Raw genomic sequence first — 22,722 nt, 5'->3', positions numbered from 1 at the left:
CTGACCTGTAGTTCCCTGGGTCATCCTTCTTGCCCTTTCTGAAGATTGGAGTGACATTTGCTTTCCTACCTGTGCTTTGTGTTTACCCGTGCTTCGTGCATTGCTGCTTTTTTGAGAGGATGTTAATCTTTCTGGTAATTCCCCAGGGAAGTCTGCTTCACTGATCTCATCTTCAGGTTCTGCTCCATTCTCTGAAGTGTCTGTTGGCCAAGCTGCCCCATCCCATGAGGATGCCAGCCCCTGTTCTTGCAACGCCATCACTTTTAGTCTACAAGAAAATAAAGAAACAAATAAGAAAAGTCCTTGGAGAGTTCATGTGCACTTAAGGATAAGCATTGGCACGTTCTAGCAGAGTGGAACATGAGGCATTCCTGGCACTTATCTACAGCTGGTCACAAGTTGATGTTCATGGTGATGAAAAGGTGCTTAGAGCATTTTGGAAAGGAATCAATGACCTTAAGTGTGAACGTGTCCATAATCCAGTTGGATATATTGGAGTAATGTTTCAGTACTCTTAAGTGCCACCTGTGGGTAGGTCAGTGGTTAGGAATCTGTGACTGCAGTAAACTTTGAGTTTTATATTAGCACATGCTAAGGTCTTAACTTACATACCTTTGAGTATGGAGCTTTGAACCTCCAAAGAATGCAGGAGTAGAGGCTAGATGTATTCCTGTCTCGTCTCTGTATTTTTGGTCCTGAGCCAACTCAGTCATGCAGCCTTGCCAATTTGCTGTGCAAATATACCATATAATATTTGCATACATACAAGTTCCCCAGTCTCATAATAACTTTTTGAGGCAAAACCCACCTTGTTGAGGTGTTATAGTTCATTGCTGTTGCAGGAAATAAGTGCCTCTGATTGTGTCTTTAATGAGGCAAGTGAGACACTGTGGAAAAAGCAACTTTTCCAGATGCTGTAAAAGTCGGTTCATACAAGGCCAAACGGTCAGCCTGCCTCCCCTGTAGTCTAAGGGTTATATTAAGCTGATTGAGCAATAACACTTCTCTTAAAGAGCTCAGTGGCAGTCAGAGCTATATCAGCAAAGCCATTCCTCTGTAGATGTATGTCCTAATACACTCCCGTGCTAAGACATCTCCTAATATTCTTTGTACAGAGTCTGTTTGGAAGAAGTCACTACCTGGGTTTTGGCTTCATGCGTGTTCTTTAACTCCTCAGAGGACAGCTGTGCTACAGTGACCCTGTTAGAAGTATTGCAGCCTACGACAAAACTCTGACCATCTGCTTCTCCTTGCTGCAGGCCCAGGGAGTAGAAGTGCTGTAGTATCTTCCTTGGGAGCTTGGTTATGCATTATCACCATGGAGTCTGACTGTTGCCAGGGCCTGTTGCTACAATAAATAACACCACAGAAGGTTTTCTTCTAGTGTCCTGGCATGCAGATGTCATCATCTTTGTCCAGGCGCCCTCATCTGAAACTGAGGGAATGTTTCTCCTGTGCTCACTGGGAGCAGCAAACCTCTGCTGGTCATTCAGATGGTTAGTGAACCTTCTGTGGGAACTCAAGTGAAGACACATAAGTGTCTCCAGCGTGGTATGTGGTGGTTTTCTTTTTCTTTTTTTTTTTTTTTTGAGGATCAAGGCACTTTCAGGTAAAACAAATACATTTCAGTCTCTGGCCAAATTTCTTAAGTATTATTCATCATCATTAGCAATTGCAAAAGATAAGTCCTGAATCTGAAATTCCAAACTGTAAGGCAAGCTTTTAAATGGGAGGAAATGTAGTCAGGAGATGGGGATTGGCTGTGATTAGAGAAAATGTTTTAAATGTCCTTTGAAACCATTGTACAGTTTATTGATCACTGTTTGTTTCTGTTCATATCCTTGGAAGTAGATGTCTGTAGGGGGAAAAAAAAGGAGAAAAAAAAAAGCCATGATTTATACTTCCAAAAGTTTGTTATAAAGGATAGCAGAGAAATATTAAGGGAGTACTGTCAGTTGATGGAGATGATAACTGGCAGGTCACTTGTGTTGGGATCATCAAATGTTCTACTTAGGAGAAGTAAACTTTTTGTAAACAAGTATTGACATGAAACAGACACTTTGTATGAAACCAAAATATGCAAAAAAGAAATCTAGGAAATTAAAATTGATCCCTGTGACAAATTATTTTTTTATTTCCTGAGACCCTGGTCATAAAGGAATATCAGTTTGTAACTTTACTCTGATTCACATTAGAAAACCTATTGTAAACCTCGCTCAGATTTTTCCAGGTACATGAAACTGAGATGTTTACCTGACAAGTGTTATTCAAGTAGTAAGATTGGTGAGCTTTGTGAATCAAATGAACCCTGAAACTGAGAGAGAGAGAATGACTCCTGCCTAAGAGGTGATTCTGTACAGATGGCTGCAGGCAGCCCTAAGGGTGCCTGTTGTCTGTGGTCCAAACCAGTCAGCCCTTGTGGCTGGAAAGTCACATAAATCTGTTGGTGTGACAGTGAGCCTAAAGTGATCTTCGCCTGCCTCAGCATGCCTTATTTGACTGTGCAAAGCATGGTGCTAAGGTTGCTCTGTGGCTTCCTGGATGTAACTATTTTCCCTCTACCCAGCTCAGAGCACATGGATATGACACTCCGTGCCTCCCTGTGCCGACATCTGAGAGCTGCCAGTAATGTTCAGATGTGAATCTGCTATCTCTTCAGATAGAAGCATCTTTCCAGAAATTTTATTCTTCATGCGTAACCAACAGGGATCTGATTCTTGTGCCCTCTTTGAATTCACACAGAATGCAAGTTAAATAACTTACCAAAACAAACCAAAGCACAAAAACAAATGTTTGCAGGTTGTATATGATTGCACTAAAATGTGATTGCTGGATGGTATAAGTCAGGACATGACATACACACCGAATTTCTTGTTTTCATTTGTGATTAAACACTTGCAATGATAGTGCAGTTCTAAAACTTGTTTATGAGTAAATAATAGGTGAAATTTTAATCCCTGTGAAAAGCTGATTTTCATATTTGTGTCTTCAGACATGAATACAGTGATAAAATGGAAATTGAACATCAATTATCAAAGGAAGGAAGGTGATTAAATGAAGGTATAAAATTATAGGTTGTAGTATAATCAGAAATCAGGTAAGCTTTATGATTCATATTTTACAGATTAATTTTTGGTATGTAAAAAGAAAGATAAATGATAGTTTGATGAAATAAGGTATACAGGATCTAGCAAGTGGCATGAGATTGGCACTCATTCCTGTTTATGAAATGAAAAAAACCTTCTCAGGTCTTAACAAAATTTGTACATGTAGAGATTGATCCTTGAATATCCCCTGCACATGATTAAGTTAACATAGGGAACAGTATGTTTTTGAACAACAGGAGCTACAGGCTTCAAGAGCAGACTGCTTGCACACTTTGATGCTGACTGAAGATGATAACAACTCTTCTGTAATTTTAGTAGCATTTCATCAATCTATAAAATGAAGAATGAGCAAATATTAGTAGGATCAAGGCATTAGGGCGTGTTGTGTTGGTTGAAAAATAGAAGATAATTCTTCATAAATAGAAATATAGGATATTTTCCTTTAAGAAAAAATATGCAACAGAGCCTATGTAAAGCATAACAGTTGAAATCATAGAGAAAAGGAGAGCTGTGAAAAGCTGTGAAATAATGGTGGGAAGGAAAAAAAAAGTGTAAGTCTCTGTGCCTTGTCTTCTGAGAATGAAAACAAAAGCCAGTCACACAGATGTGCATGTTGGGAAAAGTCACTACAAAATCACAAACATCAGTTTCTATAATTGCTAGTGTTATGTGGAGGAAATTGAAATGTATGTATATTTTAAAATGAGCAGAGTTGTTTTCAAAACTCTAAAATCCAAAGCTGTTTAGTAGCTTGCAAGATGATTAGGAAACCTGAAGAGGAAGCAGGACATTTCAGTGTCTACGACCTTATCAGCTCTCTCCTCTTTGTGCTCCTAAATTAGCAAGCTACAGGGGAGAAAAATGGTGATGTGTAGAGGTGAGAAAAGGTCTATCCATAGAATGGCATTCCTGATACTGAGCAACATTTTGTTCGTCTTAGTAAGGGAACAATTCTCATGTCCTATCTCCAGCCTGACATGTACACAGATAAAAAGCACTCTGCTAATGCTTGGAGACTGACTGATGTTATTAACAGAACAAAGCTTGGGCTGATTCGGAAAGGGGCAAATTTTTGAAATTTTTAGTCTGACAACATTCCTATTGACTTCAAACAATAGAAAGCTGCAGGGTGGATTTTTCTGAGGCTCCGAGCGTTCATATTTCTCTTCAAAAACAGGCACTGCGTAGTTAGGCAGCTACTGAGGAAGTGTCCTGAGCATTAGCGAGCAAATGGAGAGAGTTTGAGGCCAAAAAGACTGTGAGCCTGCAGCCTGTCCTGGGCCTGAGGAGAGAGTGAGGAGCCCCTTTCCCTGCTCTCTTGTGGCTCTGCCCTGCTGAGCTCCCCAGGAAGAAGCTACCTGCTAGAGATGGGGTGATGGAGTGGAAAGATCAGTTGAAGGAGGTGGTGGCTGCAGCTGAAACTGGGCGGGGTGTGATGGTGGAAGAAATAAAACAGGCTGGTTGTGGAGCAGGCTGAGTGACAGGCCTGCGGCAGGGGGACAGATGAGGTGGGCCTGGCTGCAGAAGGTGACTAGAAGCCAGAGGCGCTGGACACAAGCCAAAACTGGGCAATTTAGCAACTGAAGTCAAAGCCCCTGCAGACCACGTGAGAATTGCTGCACTTCAAAGACTGGTCACTTAGCTACATCCAAGTAGACTCTCACACATAGGCACCAAGTAATGTTTCTTTTCCTAGGATTTTCTTCTATTCCCATTTTGAAATCTTATCTAGATGAAGTGGATGAATTTGTTGGGGCTTCCAGCTTAAGGGAGGGCCCGGCTCCAGGGCAGTTAAAGAGCAGCCCTGTGTGAAATCCTGGACTCTCGTGCCAGGTGCATGCTGTACCTTCAGCATGTGTGCACAGTAGGCTTGACAATTTCCAAAAATTCTGGCCTTGCTGCCACCCCAGAACATGCGCTGTGGACACTGGGGGGAAGTCTGAACTTCACAGGGATGACAAAAGGCATGTCTTGGAGACAAACGCCAGCCTCCTGCCAAATTTTGAGCCTAGAGAAATGGGCACTAAAGGTTTTCAAAGAATGTTTAAAAACACAAAGGGGGGGGGGGGGGAAGTAAAGGTGCTTTTCCCCTAGTCTTGATGTTGAAAACAGCTGACTTGTTTGGGCTGAAACTTTCATCCGAAAGGGTATTGCATCCTTAAAGGGATGGAAGGACCTCCCACATGGGCTAAACAACTTGCAGGGCTGGGCTTTAATGTGGGGCCTGAGTTTTGGCATAAAGCTTAGTATTTGAAAGGCTGGCAAGGGGAAGACAGCTAGAGGGGGAGCAACTGACTGGGTGGCTGTAGTCAATGCAGAATCGATTGCCAGCTGTGTATCTCTAAACCAGCTCTATGGCTGGCTCCTTTGTGTGTGTTGTATTCCAGTGCTGCGTGTGATCCAAATGCTGTACGTAATCTCTCCATGGTGACTGCACAGCATTTGTTTCTATTTAAGGAGAGAAAGAGGTTTGGGTTTTCTGCCAGAATTCCCACTCAGGTAATTACACTTCTGCCTGCAGAATTTCCCTGTAGCTTCAATTGTAGTAGTTGTTCTTCACACCCACTCCTAAAAAATGCAAACACCGACCTGCTGCTGCGTTTCAGTAATGCAGCAGTAGTTGCTTTGCTGAGGCAAGTGAAGTGACCCAGCCGTACATCATTTATGCTAGGTTTGCCCCTAGTAAGGACTGCTGTATCCAATTGTGCTACTCTGTAGCTCTCATCCTTCTGTGCCTGACTTTGGCATAACAAGTTGGTCTTGATAGTGAGACAGCCAGCTGGAAGCCAATGAAAAGATGATTAAGAGCCAAGAGAAAACCATATGGAGGGAGAGGGATTTCTCCTTACACAGTTACAAGTAAAAGTGTTTGTCTTTGGATCCCGCTAGCTGTTTTTTCCTTCCTTTGCATCAGTTATACGAGTAGGAAGTGGTTGCAGTTGATTAGCAAATCTACCGAATCTCTTTAGCTAGAACCACTGTTGTAAACATTAGATATTTTAGGCAGCTCTGTCAATACTAAAAATCAACAGGACAGAAACATGTTAATGGTAATAACAAATATTTCTTAGCTATTATGCTAATGTTTACTACTATACTATTTGTATAATGTTGGTATATGTATTCTTGTTTTGCAAAATGAGCTATATTGAATGAAGGAACTCTTGTCTCAAATGTAGATGATGTGGTGATTTTTCCAAACTTATGGTAGCAGAGTTATTTAAGTCCAGCTCAGTCGGCAAAGTGCTTCTGCAGATGCTTAATTCTCTTTGAAGTCAAAGTAAATACAGTCCGTGTTCACTCATAGCGTTATGCAGAGATTTGAAACAGAAGATGTCTGACATTAATAAAACATTAAGTTAAGACTCGGCAAACATTCCATAGATAGTAAACAGAACTAAGACAATTGAAACAAATTATTGATTCATGGAATTTAGTCTTTCTCTTTGCAGAATGTTCACATGCAGATTGTGTTGCTAGTGAACACATTTCTTATTCAGATTTACTAAATGAATACGATGGTGAGTGTGTGGGTTTAAAAAAAAAATTCTGTTAACTAATTCTGAATAGTTCACATCCTCAAGACTCAAGCTGTTTCGCATATGTTATTGTTCTAGCTTCCCAGACTGACTGAATGCTATTGAGCTGAATAGCACTGAATCCCCCACTTGAATTTGTATTGAGTAGGGGTGCTTAAAGTCTCTCTTCGAGGCTGCAAGTTTCTCATGGAGACATGGCAGTTTAGGGAGAGGCAGACAAGTAGGAAATGATAATTTTAGACAAAACTCAGTCTTTTCTTTCCACTAAGAGTGAGTTAATTATACTAATCACCATTCCTAGAAGATTCAGGTACTGTGCTATTTATTAGTGGAGAGCAGGCTGTGCTAATATGTTTTTCTCTTACTACGGTGTTCAAACCAGCACAGTGCTCTTTTGAATTCAGACTGGCCCTCTGGAGAAGGGGGACGGACACTAGTTGCTGATGATAAGACTGCCCTAAACTGTTTTACAGAATCACAGAATAGTTGAGGTTGGAAGAGACCTCTGGAGGTTGTGTGGCCCAACCATCTTACTCAGGCAGCGCAACTACAGCAGGCTGCCCAGGAGTCCAGTCGGCTTTTGAGTATCTCCAAGGACAGAGACTCCACAACTCTCTTGACAACCTGTTCCAGTGTTTAACCACAATCACAGCGAAGAAATATTTTCTTATATTCAAGCATAATTTCCTGTGTTTCAGTTTGCGCCCATTGTCTCTCATCCTGTCACTGAGCACCACAGAGGAGAGTCTGGCTCTGTCTTCTTTATCAATATTTTCAGATATTTATAAACTTATAAATTTGTAAACATTGATGTCCCCTGAGCCTTCTTTTCTCCAGGCTGAACAGTCTCAGCTTTCTCAGCCTCCCTTCAAATGAGCAAATAAGATGCTTCAGTCCCTTAATCATCTTTGTGGCCCTTTGCTGGACTTGCTCTAGTATGTCCATGTCTGTCCTGTACTCGGGAGCCCAGCCCTGGACCAAGCACTCCAGATGTGTCTCACCAGGGCTGAGTAGAGGGGGAGGATCATCTCCCTTGACCTGCTGGCAAAGCTCTGCCTAGTGCAGCCTGGGAGACTGTTGGCCATATTTGCCATGAAGACACATTGCTGGCCCATGTTCAACTTGGTATCCACCAGGACCCCCCAGGTTCTTTTCTGCAGAGCTGCTCTCCAGCTGGTTGGACCCAGCCTGTCCAGGTGCAGGGATTTATTCCCCCTGCCAGGGGCAGGACTTGGCATTTCCCTGTGTTGAACTTCATGAGGTTCCTGTTAGCCCATTTCTCCAGCCAGCTGAGGTCCCTCTGAATAGCAGCACAGCCCTCTGGTGTGTCAGCCACTCCTGCCAGTTTTGTGTCATTTCCAAACTTGCTGAAGATGGACTTTGCCCCATCATCCAGGTCATTAATGAATACGTTAAGCAGTTTTGGACCCAGTATCAACCCCTGAGGGACATGCTAGCGGCTGGCCTCTAGAGAGTCTTTGTGCTGCTGATCACAACCGTCTGAGCCTTGCAGTTCAGACAGTTTTTGATCCATGCTCAAATTTGAACTTGGAACTGTATATCCTTGTACTGGATAGCTAAACTTTGTACTGGCAAACCAAAGCTTTCAGCACAAGGTGATGCATGTGTGAGTGTGTAAGGAAGAGTATGCATAAATCAGGACCTCTAGGCCATCTCTCAACCCCTGGGAATAACCTACATGAGATGCAGTGTTAGTGGAGGATGTGCAGACAGTCCCACTTTGTGCTTGTGCTCACCTCTGGGGTAAGACTGCAGTCAGGGGCAAGTTACCCCACAGGAGATGAAACAGGCCTATGGTCCCGTGCACTTCTAATCGCCAGAACAGGCTGGGAATATACCAGGTATCAGTCTTGCTCTGTTGTGAAGCAATGATAGATCTCCTTTCTGTGGAACAGCACATCTCTGCTCCTGGAAGACAGCTGTCCTGATAAAGCACTGACTTAGCTGACTCTGAACTGGCTTAGGAGGGTGGGCAGCCTTCAAGCCTTGCACAGCCAGCATCTTTGCTTGTTCTTGGCTATGGCTTTAGGGCCTTAAGGAAGAGCTTAGAAGAAATGACATTGTATGAATTCTAGATGTCTCACAGAAAGGCAGAGAGCTTCTTCCTGACTGTAATGTGACTTTCCTGTGCTAGAGGTAGGGGAGATCTGTGAAGTTAATTAGACTGAAGATTTGAACTTTCCTCATGGGTGTTTGAAATGACATTCTCCTTTCAGCTTATCTGCATATAGAGCTACTACACATTGGACTTTGGATGCTCCTGGAATGAGAGATGGAGTATATAGCAGAGCTGCTTTCCAGGGACTGCCTTGTCAGAGTCTGTGTTCTGTCTCTTTGCCTTATGGATTAAACTTGGAGCACTCATGTGTGATTCTTTCTTTTTTTTCCTTTTTTTTCTTTAAACAGTTTGCTGAGATGAAGTCTGTGCTGTTAATTAGACCTCTGCTGCTGTTCACAGAATGCAGGCCCTGCTGGGCAAAGCTCTTCGAACACTGTTTTCCTGAATTCGAGTAGGCAAAACACAAAGCACTGGCCTCTCATGCTCCCTTAGCAGGCAGTAGAGATGATGTGGGGAATTGCTTGCTCCTAGTGCGATTTCTGTTCCACTGGGAGAGAGACTGGCAGAGCCATGCAATGAGGAGGAACCAGCACCACTTGTCTCCTGGCTCTTTTAGGAGCACGGGGCAGGAAGGGGCTCACTGGGTTGCCAAGCCCAGCCCATCATTATTGTGAGCAACACATCTTAAATGTCCTTTTGCACAGAGACCAAACACCATTTAAAAAGCTGTTCAGTGCAAAGGTGTCACAGCTTCTACTAAAGAAGCTGCGCCAGAGCTTTGCTGCTCTACTCAGCAGTAACATCCTTCAGATTCGCAGTCTCTCTTATCGATAACTGGTTCATAAGTCATTTATTCATATTTGAACCTTTTGGCATCACTTCTTCAATGTCTTTATTCAGTGGGTCCCTTTCTTCTACTGGGTCTCTATTCCCTTCAGCTTCTGCCCCCTCTTCCCTTCCTCTGAATGAGGACATTCATACTTTGTCAGTCCTGCTCCTTGCCCAGAACGAGTCCTGTTTCATCTTTTGTCTTGTTTTATTGTGGGACGTAGGCTACGACTTTCTTTATGTTTGCATAAGCCTTGGTAGAATTGAATATTGGCCTGCTAAGAGTTTCAGACATTCTTGTAAAATGTATGTGGGAACAAATTTCACATGTATGTACAGTCTAAGAATCAGTTAAATCTTTCTTCTTTCTTCACTGTTATACAAACTCCATTCCTGAGGTCGTCTGCTATTCCTTCCTGCAGAGACCATTTTCAGTCCTAATGCACAAGCTGTTCAGAAATGAGTTGATTCCATTTTTCAGTCTGAATGGAGAATAGTCCAGATTTATATGGGAAAGCCGAGATCAGAAATTTTTTTTAATATATGTTTTGTTTGAATAGAAGCGAAGAGGTTCCAGAAGGACTCCTGAAACATTCTTCACTCTTGTTCATTTCAAAAAAGATTAGCAGAAGCATGAAGTTGCATCAGCAGTCATGAAGACAGAAGAAAAAAAACCCAGGAGTTAAAATACAACCACTTAATTAAAAAAAAAAAAAAAAAAAAAAGCTGATGAATGTTTACTAGGGACATACCAGCTGCGTGGCTGGGGGGTAACTTTCAGGTTGGAAAAATATTATGAGGCTGTTCATTTTACATTCGAACAGGTGAGTGTATGCTGTATACCTGTATGCTGTGTATTGTGTGTACACAGAGTACAGAAATGTCTTGTTCTTAGGAAACCTCCATCCGTGGAGTGGAAGGCAGCAGCTATTTTTGGTAGCATGCTGCAACATTACACAGAAAAGCACAAGATGATGCTGTCTCTCAGCTCACTTCACAGATAGCCTTTTTTCAGTTTACTAAGGAAGCATCAGGTGACAAACCACTACAGGCAGATGAGCATGGACGCAGCTTCATGTTTGTTTGAAAGAAGCCAGCAAAGCTCTTCTGGGAAAGAGTCCAAAAAACCACAACAAAAAAATTGCATCGGAGAAGACCACTTTAAGCTATGTCCTGGAACTGTAAACACTTGAAATGCCAGCTTTCGAAATATGCACTACAGAACGGAGCCTGGGCTGTCTCTGTTGTGTGCCCAGAACAGTGGGCACACCGTTATTCCTGTGTCAGGACTGAAAATGTCCCCTGTGTAAAGGGACAGCAAAAGACTTGCTTCTCACTTAACTCCCATTCAAACCCTGTTTCTGAAGATTTAAGTGATTCTTAGACTGGGCACCACCTTCTACGTATGCATGAGATTTATTCTGCGTTCCTAAGAAATAATTATATTCTCATGCTTTTCTGACTTGCATGATCAACCAGAAGTGAAATCCTACAATGAAAGTTTGCAGTATTGCTGTGGGTTCACAGAGCCTCTGATGAGCCTTGCCGGGTTGCTGGAGTTTCTAAGTCAGCGTTTTGCTTGGGCAATGATAACAGGACCATCGCATTTACTCTTCTGGTGACAGCTGCTCTGCAGATTTCCCTCTTCAAATGACTTTGGGTTTTGCAAGTGTAACTGGTGAAGAGCCATGTGAGTGCGACAGAACAGTCTGTTACTGCTTTAAATGAAAAAAAGCAAAATGTAAACACACAGTCACAATCTTGCCTCCTGTGTTTTAATTGCTCACTTTTAAAACTGGTGTGGTTGATGTTTGGCGGAGGTTTTTTATGCTTTCTATTTCGTAGTGTACGTTTGTGTTTTTCCCCACCCCAATCTAGCTTCATTTTTACACAGAAGAAGTTCTGTGACCAAAAGCCTGCTGTTGTTGAGGAGGAGGATTCATGGAAATCAGTGAGGTAGTTTCCAAAGGACATTATTTCAGCAGTCATCAGAAAATAGGTATGTAAAATGTAAACTCTGTGGAACTGTCTAAATCAACAAGAATCTGTGCGTTTGCCTGATTAGCAGAAGTGCTAGAGTTATTGTAAAAGCAAAGTGTTATGGCAGATTACCAGGTTTTGATGGTTTACTTCAAGAAAACTGAAAAATGCACATGGAAATATGATTAATAGTGATGGATTTCAATACAGTTTAAAAACTTGTGAGCATCCAGACCTTTATGACTTTATTAAAACATTCCTGCAAGGTTTTACGTTTGTCCTGGTGCATTTATAACAATGTAAGGTGGTACTGAGAGGGCAAAATGTTCATTGTGATCATATGAACAGGGGCCTGCAGTTGTAATCACGCTATGAATAACACATTGATAAAATCATTCAGTCATTTTACGAGTCCTGGAGCTTGGGTTGCTATGAAGGAAGACAACAAATGAATTTCAGATCCATTTGGGATTGTGATTTGGTTTGTGTACCTGTCATCATAGATCTCTAATCCTGCATATAGTTTCATATGTGACCAGCACAGTGGTATTAGTAATGTTTCTCTTTGGAGTAGATTAAGCAAATGTTCAGCCTTTTAAACATCCATGATAATTTCTCCTGTTGTTTACAAGGGACTCCCATTGTGGCCATTACAGAAAAACATACGGCTTATTGATATAATGTCAGCTTCTCAAAGTATTTCATTTCATGCTGTGCCTATTCCAGAACTGATGGGTATCTGACATGCACTCTGGAGCACTGAGGGAGAGAGAAGAAATATTTTTAGATGTTAAAAACAGTTACTAGGTGAGAGAACTCACAGCCAGGAGGGGTAAAAAGTGGCCTCTGGCCTTCAACCATCAATTACCTCCCCTGCCCCCATGCTCTCCTTCTCAGATATATTGACTTATATTTAGCTTCCTCTGAAAGGAATTTCTAGCTTTTAATGCTGTTTGTCATTCTTTGCAAACCTTTACAGCATAATTCCTTCTCAGCTGTGCTCAGTCAGAGGTGTCTTAGCTGGGTGGTGAGAACGTTAGCTTTCTCTGTCCTTCATGAAGTTTACAATAGCCTTTAAAATAATAGTGCTAGAATAATTTCCAAAGTGTGGCATTAGTAGTTTTCTCTAAGGGCTCTGACAGGGAAGGTCTGGCAGATTTCACTATGGTCTTTTAAAGCATCACGTTCTTGCATACAGCCAGTATCTCGCCTTAAGCTGCCTGTGAAGATTATGTACTAGAACAACTAACACATTCTACATACTAAAATGACATTTTGCCACTCCTGTTATAGGAGCAGTAATCTCTGACTGACAGTGAGGTGAACAAGGAAGGGTGACAGAATTTGAATGGAGCACAACTAAATTCAGCAGTGCTTGCTTAAGTGAGTTTTAAGCTTCTTGTTGGGGTGTTCTGGACATGGATGCAGTTTTTTGTTTGTTTCTGGAATAGCTACTGTTTCCAAATTCTGAGCATAATTTTGCTTTCGTTTACACAAAGGGGGGTCTTGCTGCTGAAGCTAGGGAAGTTGTTGCAGTCTATGACTAGTCTGAGACTGGGATCAATTTAATTACTGTGCTGTAAAGATGATCTTTCATCTTCTTTCCTTCCTTTCACTCACCCTAGTTTAAAAAATATATATAAGTGGGGAAGATTATGTCCTTTATTTTCATTTGCATAAGTATTCTGTTCTCGAAGCTGTTGTTTCATGCCATGTAGGACCTCTGCTGTATAGTTGAAGACGTGGTTCAAACGCATAAAACCCTACTTGTCTACCAGAGGTGCGGACATCATGGCATGAACAAGAATGGACAATCCAAACTAGATCAAAGAGCACTTTCAATCTCAGTTTAACCATGGACAAATTGAATTAAAGTCAGCAGCTTTCAACCACTCATTTATCACAAGGTTTGGCACAAGAACACAGCATGGTCTCGGCAGAATGGTTGTCTTTTGGGATCAGAGGGGCCACATCATGTAAGGTGTTTGGCAGCCATGCTGTGTGAGGGTAAGCCTGCTTAGCCTTTTGGACTGAATGTTCAGTGAAATCTGCCTTAAGTCAGTTCAGATGTTTCTCTGACAGAAAGTTTCTGGATTGGGAAATCGAATTAGGCTGGTCTTGTGAAATCTGTTCTGACTTCCAAATAATCAGATCAACGCATGGCACTTAGAATGGCACAAAGGCATTGGACCATTGGCCATGACCTAATGGTGGTCTGCACAAAGCAGAAATAGTGTGTTTTCCAGAAGCAGTGGCCTTTTCATTACCAAATCAAACTTTCTTCATTGCAGTGTACCTGCAGTGTGCTTTTCTTGGGGCTGGTCCTTTACATCTGGCAGACTCAGCTTAGTTGGAGCTTTTAAGGGTGGTGTGGCAATTATCTGTTGCTTCTTCTTTTCTTTTGTCCAGTGAGAATTTAACTCTCTTCATGCCCATTCCTAGTGAGAACAGCACCTACCCTCAGAGAACATCCTGCCTGCTGAAGGTGCATAGCACAAAATTCTCTGTGCACTCCCACTCCCTGACTCAAGTCTGTTCTGCAAGGACCATATCTGGGGCTAGGAAAATAGTTTGACTTGTTCTGTCTTTAATACATTCAACCCTGAAATACCCCCATATGTGGGGAACTGCTACCTCTCTAGAACATAGTTGGGCAACTAATCATATAGCAAATCTGTGGCAGAGATAGAGCTCAAACCCACGTTTTCCAAGGCCAAAATTAAGCTCCAAGGCATTAATTCCCCTCTTCACTATTTATCAGTCCTTGCTGTTCTTTCCAAAGCTGCCAGTGGAAAGGGGAAAAATGCTCACTTCTGGAAAGCCCTGCTCACAGCCACACTGTGAATGTCCAGTTCAAAATGCTTTGTCTTGCTCAGCATGTTTCACTGCTTCTGACTTTTCAGAGATCATGTTAATAATATCGTCTCTCATCAAACATTAATCTGTACATCATTTGCCAATTAAAGCATGAGTAGGTTGCATGGATTTATTCAGCAAACAACTGTTCTTTTCAATTGCTGCCTAGACTGTGGTCTACTTGTTCACAGCTGGCTGTTTGGGTTGTGTTTTTGTTAAGTGGAAGTCCTATTAATAGGCAGCAGAACACATGCATGTCCTTGTCTGTGCTACTGCAGATTCTGGTTAATCTTTTCTGGTACAAAAAGGACAGCCTATCAGCTAGCTCACTGCCTATTAAAATTAGCGTGGGAGAGTCTTGGAGGTTTTTTCTCTCCATCGTTATCTTGAAGCTTTGGAGCAGACTGATAGCACAGAGACAGGCTACTCGTCTAAAAGCTGGGGGCAAATGTTTCCCTTGTAGCTGCTCTCTTCCAGGGTACAGAGGAAGTGACCCGTGGTGCTGGTGCTCTGACACAAACGTCATTAACAGCATTTACTGGCGTAAATACTGGCGTAAGAATCTGATTTTAAACAAGGTGTTAAATATGTACGTATCATACCCCATTCCTTACTCAGAGGAGGACAGGGTTAGCTTTTGTTCTCTTTTTGAAAATTAGATGTCAGGGAAGGTACCTGAGATGGTAGGAGGCTGGGAACTGTTTCACTCCTGCTTGAGGGTTTGGGGGAGAATGGGGTGTTGGTTAACAACCAGCAAAGTCCATCTCTATCTAGGCAGGTGACACTGCCAGTGAGGTGGGGAGTATGGCTGAGTGCCCTTAGACCCCCAAAGAGGCTGTCCATAACACCATGCTGTTTAGGTGCACTGCTTGCTTGAGTTTCTCTTAAGACTGGTCACACTTAAAATGAAAACATTGTGATTGTAGCATAGAAATGCTTAATTATAGAATCAAAAGCAAAATTAAAATGAGAAAAATAAATGACCACAATTCTATATGATGCTAAACAGCAGATTTTTTTCTTAGCTGCTCCAGGGCTTCTGTTGGTTTAGGGATTAGGAGGGGTTACGGAGGAGAGAAGTGAGAAAACAGCCCTCTTCCTAACTTGTTTCTTCCAAGCTTCACATAGCTCTGGGCTGCCTTTGTCTCCTCTTGTTCAAACAGAAAATTCCCCTGATCTCTCAAAACTTTCTTCACTGCTCTGTTCCCAACTCATGCTGCTTTTTGTTTCACATGTAGGAAGTGTCCCTTCCCATCCGTCCCGGCCCTGGGAACATCTCTGCATTTACAGTTGCACTGTATTCCTTATTCAGCACTTTCCATGCTCCTGGTCACAGTATTTTCAAGGACAATTGCAGCATTTTAGAGACCCCAGACAATAGGAAGCAAATGTGGTGACCATACATCTTATTGAATGCCAAGTCTGTGGCCTTCGTAAATCTATTTCTAGGCTGTAGAGAAGATGTGCTCTGGGGCTTGCCCTGCAACTGGGACAAGCATGGCTTCTTTCCCACCTGTGCACCAGAGTTGTCTACCCATGGAAACCAAATGTGAGTGTACAGGAGGGTTAGAATATGTCTGGATCTTATGCCTTTGTGACTAGGACACATGCACAGACCTGACAGCTGAGCATCACCCCAGTCTTCTACCCTAGGCATGCAGCTGCGGGGACCATACCTGAAGCAGTTACAATACAGGCTAGACCCTTGGCATTTAGTGGACTTTGCTTAGATCCTTTATCAGTTTTACCATATCAGCATTCGCCAAATGGGGGGCACTGTGTAGCTGCAGTGTGTACTGGCAAATCTTCAGGAACCAGGTTCTAAATGGAGAAACTGGGGTGCCTGGAGGAGTTCCTCAGGGCAGCGAAGTATCTGCTGGTGCTGGGGGCAGGATTTAAGGGATCTTTCTTTAGCTGAAGTGATAGAGTTTGTATTTGTGGACCTGAAAGAGCAGGGTTATGATTGTGTGTGTGTATTCATCTGTAAGTGCATGAGAGAGATTCCTGTAGTCAGAGAGATCTGCTTTTGTTTGTGAACAGGGTACAAATTAGCTGGGTAATTAGTAAATGTGCAAATGTAGTTTGCTTGTCCAACTCAAAATGATTTCATCCACAAATACTTAAGATGACAAAAAAAGTTGGCAGTGTTTCACTGTCTGCTTTAGGAAATGTGACTCATTACTTCATGGGTTGTCAGGGGTATTTCTCAGGGCATTTTTCTGATCTCCCAGCAAAGCTGTGTATGTGGGGAGCATGTGGGTGTGAAGCCTCTGTTCCAGCATGTTGTCCAGGAACTGCCTTGCCTTTGGGAAGAGTAGCTTTCTTTTCCTACAAGAAGACCCTGGCTCCAAATCTGCATAAAGAACACATTCAGTTCCTAAATAGAATTTGCATTTTGGTGTAACTCTGCTGAACAGGTAGGAGCTGAGGTATGAACTTTTTAAGGACAAGAACTTTTTAAGGAACCTTTCAAGGAAGAAGCATTACTGGACTATTAGTCAGATTTGACATAAATCAGTATCTGGATGAAGGGCTGCTGTCTTCAACCAAAGGATATTGCTGAGTAATGTGCCTTAATAGAAGGAAAGAGAAAGACGTTGTGCCTATCTGTCCTGTTCATGAGAACAGTGCTGCAAGCTGCTCAGATGGAAAGCACATGGGTGCACGAGTACCTGGAAAGGTAATGATGCTCTGATAAGAGGACAAAGGAAAGTAGGAGACTGCAGAGACAGGCATTCAGAGATATCCAATTAGTATCCAGTCTTTAAGGCAATGATTATTATGAACAGGACTTCAAGACTGGAAATGAATTGTTACAGCAGTAGAATCACTTTTTTTCTGCTTGAATTGTTGCTACTTATGACATATGCTTCCCACAAATATCTTGTAACTTAAGGAAAACAGTGACAATTCACATTATTTGATATTCATGGGCAGTCTTTATTTTAATTCATTCCCAGAAATTATGCCATGAGTCTGGAATAAAGACAGCTGCTGTTGTATATTGTGCAGAACAATGTGTGTGGTTTGTCTGTCAACTCCTTGGTACCCAGTCCCTTGTTACAAGAGTCCCTGCAATAGAGAGTTCAAAAAAAGGCTCAGCAGGTGCAGGTGCATGTGCATGTGGAGCAGGGGAACGAAGGGGTTCTGTTTGGGACCGGGGTGAAGACGATCACAGACTGGATTCCAGCTAGAATAATAAAGGTATGCACTTCAGTGCGAATAATTGCTTCTTACATAGCATGGTCCTTAAGTGAGTATGAACAGCCTGCCTAGGAGATGTACGTAAGTTTTAAATGAATTATTTCAATCAATTATCTGTTTACACCTCTCAAAGCAGTGTGTACTGGTGTAAGTATTATATAAATCTGTCTGCATTTCATATTCAGACATGCGGGCATAAATATTCATGTATTAATTCAAATATAAATGAATAATTAACATCTATGACATCACCAGGATCCACTTATAGAATCATAGTACAACACCCACTGAGCATCATCTATGAAGATCACATTAGCATACTTGGGGTGTATTCTGCACTGACTGACAATCTATTGCTAGCAAAGGATGCAAAACAACATAGGTTTAGTGCTTTCTGTAGGGCACCATGCCAGCTTGATATAGATGATGGGGAAGAGCTGAGCAGATACTTGACATCTCTAAATGCTTGTCATTTGGTCACCAGGGCAGCTCATAAAAAAAAGGGACTCAGTTAAGCTATAAGTATCACTAAAAAAAGCCCAAAGACTGACACTAGCTACTTGCCCAGTTGTACCAGGCTTTCCAGGCTGTGAAGCATATACTTTTCCAGATATGAGTATAACTTCTGGTCCATGGACTTCTAAGGGTCTGGGGTGAGTTTTGAGGGATCTGCTAAATATAAATAAGAAAAGCAAAACTCTTGTCATGGCACGTAAATCTTCTAAGCAGGAGTCAGCACCTCCCTTAGAAATTGCTCAGAGATCTGCAAAGTGTAAAGAGTTGAAAACCGCTGAGCTATGTGATTGGAGTTTTCTCATATGTTGAAAACCTGAAGATGAAGGAATGCTATAGTATCTCTGGCCTATATAGCTGTAGGGTCTCTGGCATTCAGTGCTGAGACAGCTGTACCTTCTCCATGTCAAACCAGTGTCTGTGGGACTTGCCTTTGGTTAGTAAAAGGAAATCCATTGGTGAGTCACATATTAGCAATTGTTTCTTATCATCAAAGGGCCTGATGGAGTTTCTCCTGCTGGACAACAGTCAAGCTATTATTTGTAGCATATATTGTACCCTTGTGCTGTTTAATTTCCTGAGGCTGATCAGGCCGCAGGTCTAGCTTTTCCCCAAAGAGACAGTTCAACTTCTTTAAGCACCCAGCAGTGATGCTGATCCTTCTAGAGATCTCCCAGTTGCTTAAGTACAGCTTTTCTCAGAGCTATGATGGCCACTCCATATTTACAATTTATTTCTTTGTGGACAAATGCTAGTGAAAGCAAGTAAACTCCCAGGTTTTGTTAAGGGTTCCAAAACTGATCTCAGACCCAGATTATGCAATAAAACATCTGGATGTCTTTTCTTGTCTTTGTTTCTTACCACTTTTGAGTTTTCTTCAGAGTTAGTTCAGACACCTATAGTGACCTCCAAAATGGAGGGCATATCTTCTTGCCCAAATCAGTTTGTATACAACCAGCTACCTTTGGCTGGTTCTGCACTTAGGAAGGACTACTTACTATGGTAGGCATGTGGGCAGCACTCAGGAGAACACATGCAAATTAAATCAGAGTTGGGAAATGGATGCAGGTATTCTTCAATAGGTAAAATCAAACTGGAATTTTAAAGTTGTTTGTAGGTAGATTCTCAAATGTGCCTTCTTTGGGAAGATCTCGACAACAGGAGATGAGGTGTTGCAAAGTGTTTGTAAGAAGCGAACTCTGCAAAATGGGGGTTGCAACTTTAGTGCTGAAGGCATGAGCTACAGTATGAAACTTCCTACCTAGCAGCTGTAAGTAGACTCCCCAGTTCTCAAGTAACCCTTCTTATAGGGAGAAGCAGATCCTGTATTCCTTTAGAGCATGTTACATAAATGTTGCCTAAACAGGTTTGCCCGACATGATCATGACCTTCAAAAAATACTTTTTTTTAATTAGAAGAATTAAACCAAACCAGAAACATGAATTGGTTCCAAGAATCTGTCCTCTTCCTAAAAGGAATAAATAAATACACAGCACTGTCAGATACTTCTGAGATGTTGCCTTGACTCTCAGACCAGTGGGAGGAAGAATGGTGAGGGGAAACAAGGCCTGGTTAGACAAAGATCCTGGCAGAACAGGATGCAGAAACTTATTTTTGCAGTCTACTCTGGCAGTCAGAATAGCTTGAATTTTGTGTTTCTTTCTTTCCATATGGGGCTGGTAACAAGCTCTTTTCTCAGCTAAGTGACCCCCTGCGGGCTGGAATTTGGAAATCAATAGAACTTTTTGAATTGTTTTATTCTGTTCTCTTTGAATATGTTTTATTAAGTTGGTATCACAAAGCCATCTCTAGAGTAACCTGAGGATAAACATTCTCCAAATTTGTGCTTGTTTAAATAGCTCAATTAAATTGTGGGAAAGCTATACTCTCTGACATAATGGGATGATGATAATGTTCAAATTTTATTGGTAGCCTCATGCCTCAAGCCCCACAGGAGTCATTAATTGAAAATAACTAGCTGCAAGATTACAAACCAGCAGGCAACACAACAGGGGGAGGAAAAAAACACCTTCAGCACCAAACTGACCAAACCTCCACTTGCACATGCCTAGGCAGGCAGTTCATGCCGTAGGTTATAAGTCTCAATGGAGAAAACAAGCCATGATACGTCTTGTTGAGCAGAAAATCATAGATGTGGGTATGTTTCTAGAGCAGAAACGAGCACCTGATGGCTCAGACCTTGCCTGTTCTGCTGAGCTCTAACGGGGGGATTTGGCAATTGCACACTGTTTGGCTTCACAGAAGTATAGGGTGGCATCAGGAGGGTCTGTGCTTTAAGTAGTCCTGTGCTAATTATGATTAAGGAACTTGAAGTGCTATGTTGCAGTAATTAATTACTTGGAAAAAGGAGGAAAGACCCAAGCTGAGATTGCTACTGTTTTTTTGTTTTGATTGTTGCTTCATTTGCCTTCGAGGGAGCTGAGTGCAGGCCTGGTCCAAAACATCAAAAAAAAAAAAAACAACAACAAAAAAAAACAAAACCCAAACCCCATCCCCAAAGAAACCCCATCACTGTTTCAAATCAGCCCAAGCTGAATTTCAGTGATCAGAGGATATACATTTGAGTTGCAAATTAAGACTGAAATGTTCACTTTGACTATTTATCTGTTTTTAACTTCAAATTACATGACTTTCCTAGTGTTTTGATATTGTCAAAATCACTTTATAGCAACAGGTCCCAGTTGACTATAACATCCTGTAATACTTTGTTATATTAAAACCTTATGGTAGCAGGATACGCTTATGGCCTGAAAAACATCATTTCAGGGGTTTCGGGAATGGGGGATGAAGAACTGAATTGTTGCTTCCTAACAGAAAAGGAAAGGCAGGTGAGGCATTGCCTGTGGAGGGCTAGCTGGTGAGGAGGGAAACTGCTGTGTGTCTTAGTCTCAAGCTTTCCCAGTGAGCCTTTGGCTCCAGGTCCCAGTGGAGGTGCAGAACAGCAAAGTCCTGTCGGTGCAGCCCCAAAAAAGGACTTAATCACAGCTTCCCCAACCGGGTGAACATGCCCACGCAGCCTTGCTCCATGCATCGCTCCTGAGCACCTTTCCCAAGTAACAGTTCCTGTGCTGCTGCTTCTCAGCTGGCCCTGCTTTAATTCGCAGCTTGCTGGCCCCCGTGCTCGTCCTTGCAGGGTGGGCTCGGGGGACACCAGCCCCTCACCCACAAGCGGGTCTCGCCTCCCGCTCTGTGGTCTTTTGGGGAGGGGGGTAGTTGAGTCATTTTCTCCTCGCCCGCCCTCCCCGCCTGTTGCGGTGCGGCAGGCTCGTTTTCTGCTTGTGCTCGTTGCTTGGGTTTTGTTTTGCTAACGAGAGGCGACCCATTTTGTCTGTTTTTAGCCAGTCAACCCCTGCGCGCGTTTTTCGGCCCTCCCTGAGGCCAAGGCTGCGCCGCGGGCCGGGCCCGGGCCCCTGCCGGGCGCGGGCGGTGCGTCGGCGTCGCCGCCAGGGGGCGCGCTGCCCCCGCGGGCTGCGGCGGAGCCGGAGGCGGGGGGCGCTGCCGCCCGGCGCGGCGCGGCGCGGCGCGGTGCTGGGGGAGCCCTGCGCCGCGGGAGCGCCCGCCCCGGGGAGCGCCTGCGGCCGCCAACTCCGGGGAAAGGTAACTTTTATTTTATTTTAATTTCACTTGTTTGTCTTAGCGCTGTTCGACTCGGCGGCTGTTCCGGCGCCAGCGGCACGCCCGGCGCTGTGCACGACCCCCTCCGCGCCGGCGCCCGTGGCCGCGCCTGGCCCCGCGCCGCCCCCCGCGATCGGGGCGGCGGGAGGCGCCCAGCGCCGGCGGCCCCGCGCCCGCGTGGAGGCCGCGTCGCGGCGGAGGGGCAGGACGAGCGCAGCGGCTTCCTCGCGGCGGGGCCGCGTCCGACAGCGGCAGCCGGAGCTGCGCGTGCGCTGCGGCGGGGCCGCGGCCGGCTCGCTAAATAGTGGAAACGAGGACCCGGATGGTAACTGCCGGCTCGACGCCTCTGCGAGTTGCGGAGCGGCACCCACAGGCACGGCCGGAGAACCCTGCGGGGAGCCGCCTGCTCCCGCAGCCGCCCCGCAGGCGACCGTCCCTGCGGAATGGGTTTCCAACGTGTTCGTAAAGCTCTCAAAGGACCAGAATACCGTGACCCCTTCCGCTCTTCTACTGTGCTTGTAGTTAGAAAGGTTTCCCCGTCATATTTTACCACATTCTCTGTACTGCAAATTATGTTCAAGATGGGACATGAATTAGATGCATAAAAAAAATGGTCGTGTAAAGTCTTTCCTTGTAAAAACCTCTTTCCCATTGGAAGCCTGTTATTGTCTCTTCTCCGTTCTCTCCTTCTCAGACTAAACAATTGCTTTTACCTTTCTTTTTCATTAATGTTTTCCAGGCCTTTTCACAGCCTTATTTCTCCTTTCTGTATTCCCTCTGATGCATCTACCTCTTTCTTGAAGTTGGCTGCACCAGAGTGGACCCCAGTACCACCTGGTTGCTCGCACTGCACGTAGTGATTACATCTACTTTGAACGCCTGCAGCACATGCTTATGAAATCACCGGGAGCGTTTCTACATTTATTATAGCTTAGTCCTGTCAGGCTGGCATCCTTACAGCAGCATTTTAAATTGGAGA

At 43.5% G+C, this 22,722-nt stretch overlaps 2 protein-coding genes across 5 annotated transcripts in view; one reads left to right on the top strand and one right to left on the bottom strand.

Moving 5' to 3' along the window:
* The window catches only part of STMND1 (stathmin domain containing 1), a 72,371-nt gene that overhangs the window by 8,050 nt on the left and 41,599 nt on the right, over positions 1-22,722 (bottom strand). The window contains 3 exon segments of the mRNA XM_064505495.1: positions 87-234; positions 236-268; positions 1,140-1,253. Of these exon segments, the coding sequence (XP_064361565.1) occupies positions 87-234; positions 236-268; positions 1,140-1,253 (295 nt within the window).
* ATXN1 (ataxin 1) overlaps positions 21,580-22,722 on the top strand; it is a 350,922-nt gene continuing 349,779 nt past the window's right edge. For all 4 annotated transcript variants that reach the window (XM_064507009.1, XM_064507008.1, XM_064507007.1 and 1 more), the window contains exon 1: positions 21,580-21,725. The gene's annotated coding sequence lies outside the window, so the exon portion shown is untranslated. The remainder of the gene's footprint in view (positions 21,726-22,722) is intronic.

The sequence above is a fragment of the Dromaius novaehollandiae genome, chromosome 2 (assembly GCF_036370855.1).
Source record: "Dromaius novaehollandiae isolate bDroNov1 chromosome 2, bDroNov1.hap1, whole genome shotgun sequence".
NCBI classification, from domain to species: Eukaryota; Metazoa; Chordata; class Aves; order Casuariiformes; family Dromaiidae; genus Dromaius; species Dromaius novaehollandiae.
Note: the sequence above shows the minus strand (reverse complement) of the source record. Positions and strands in the feature narration are given on the sequence as shown.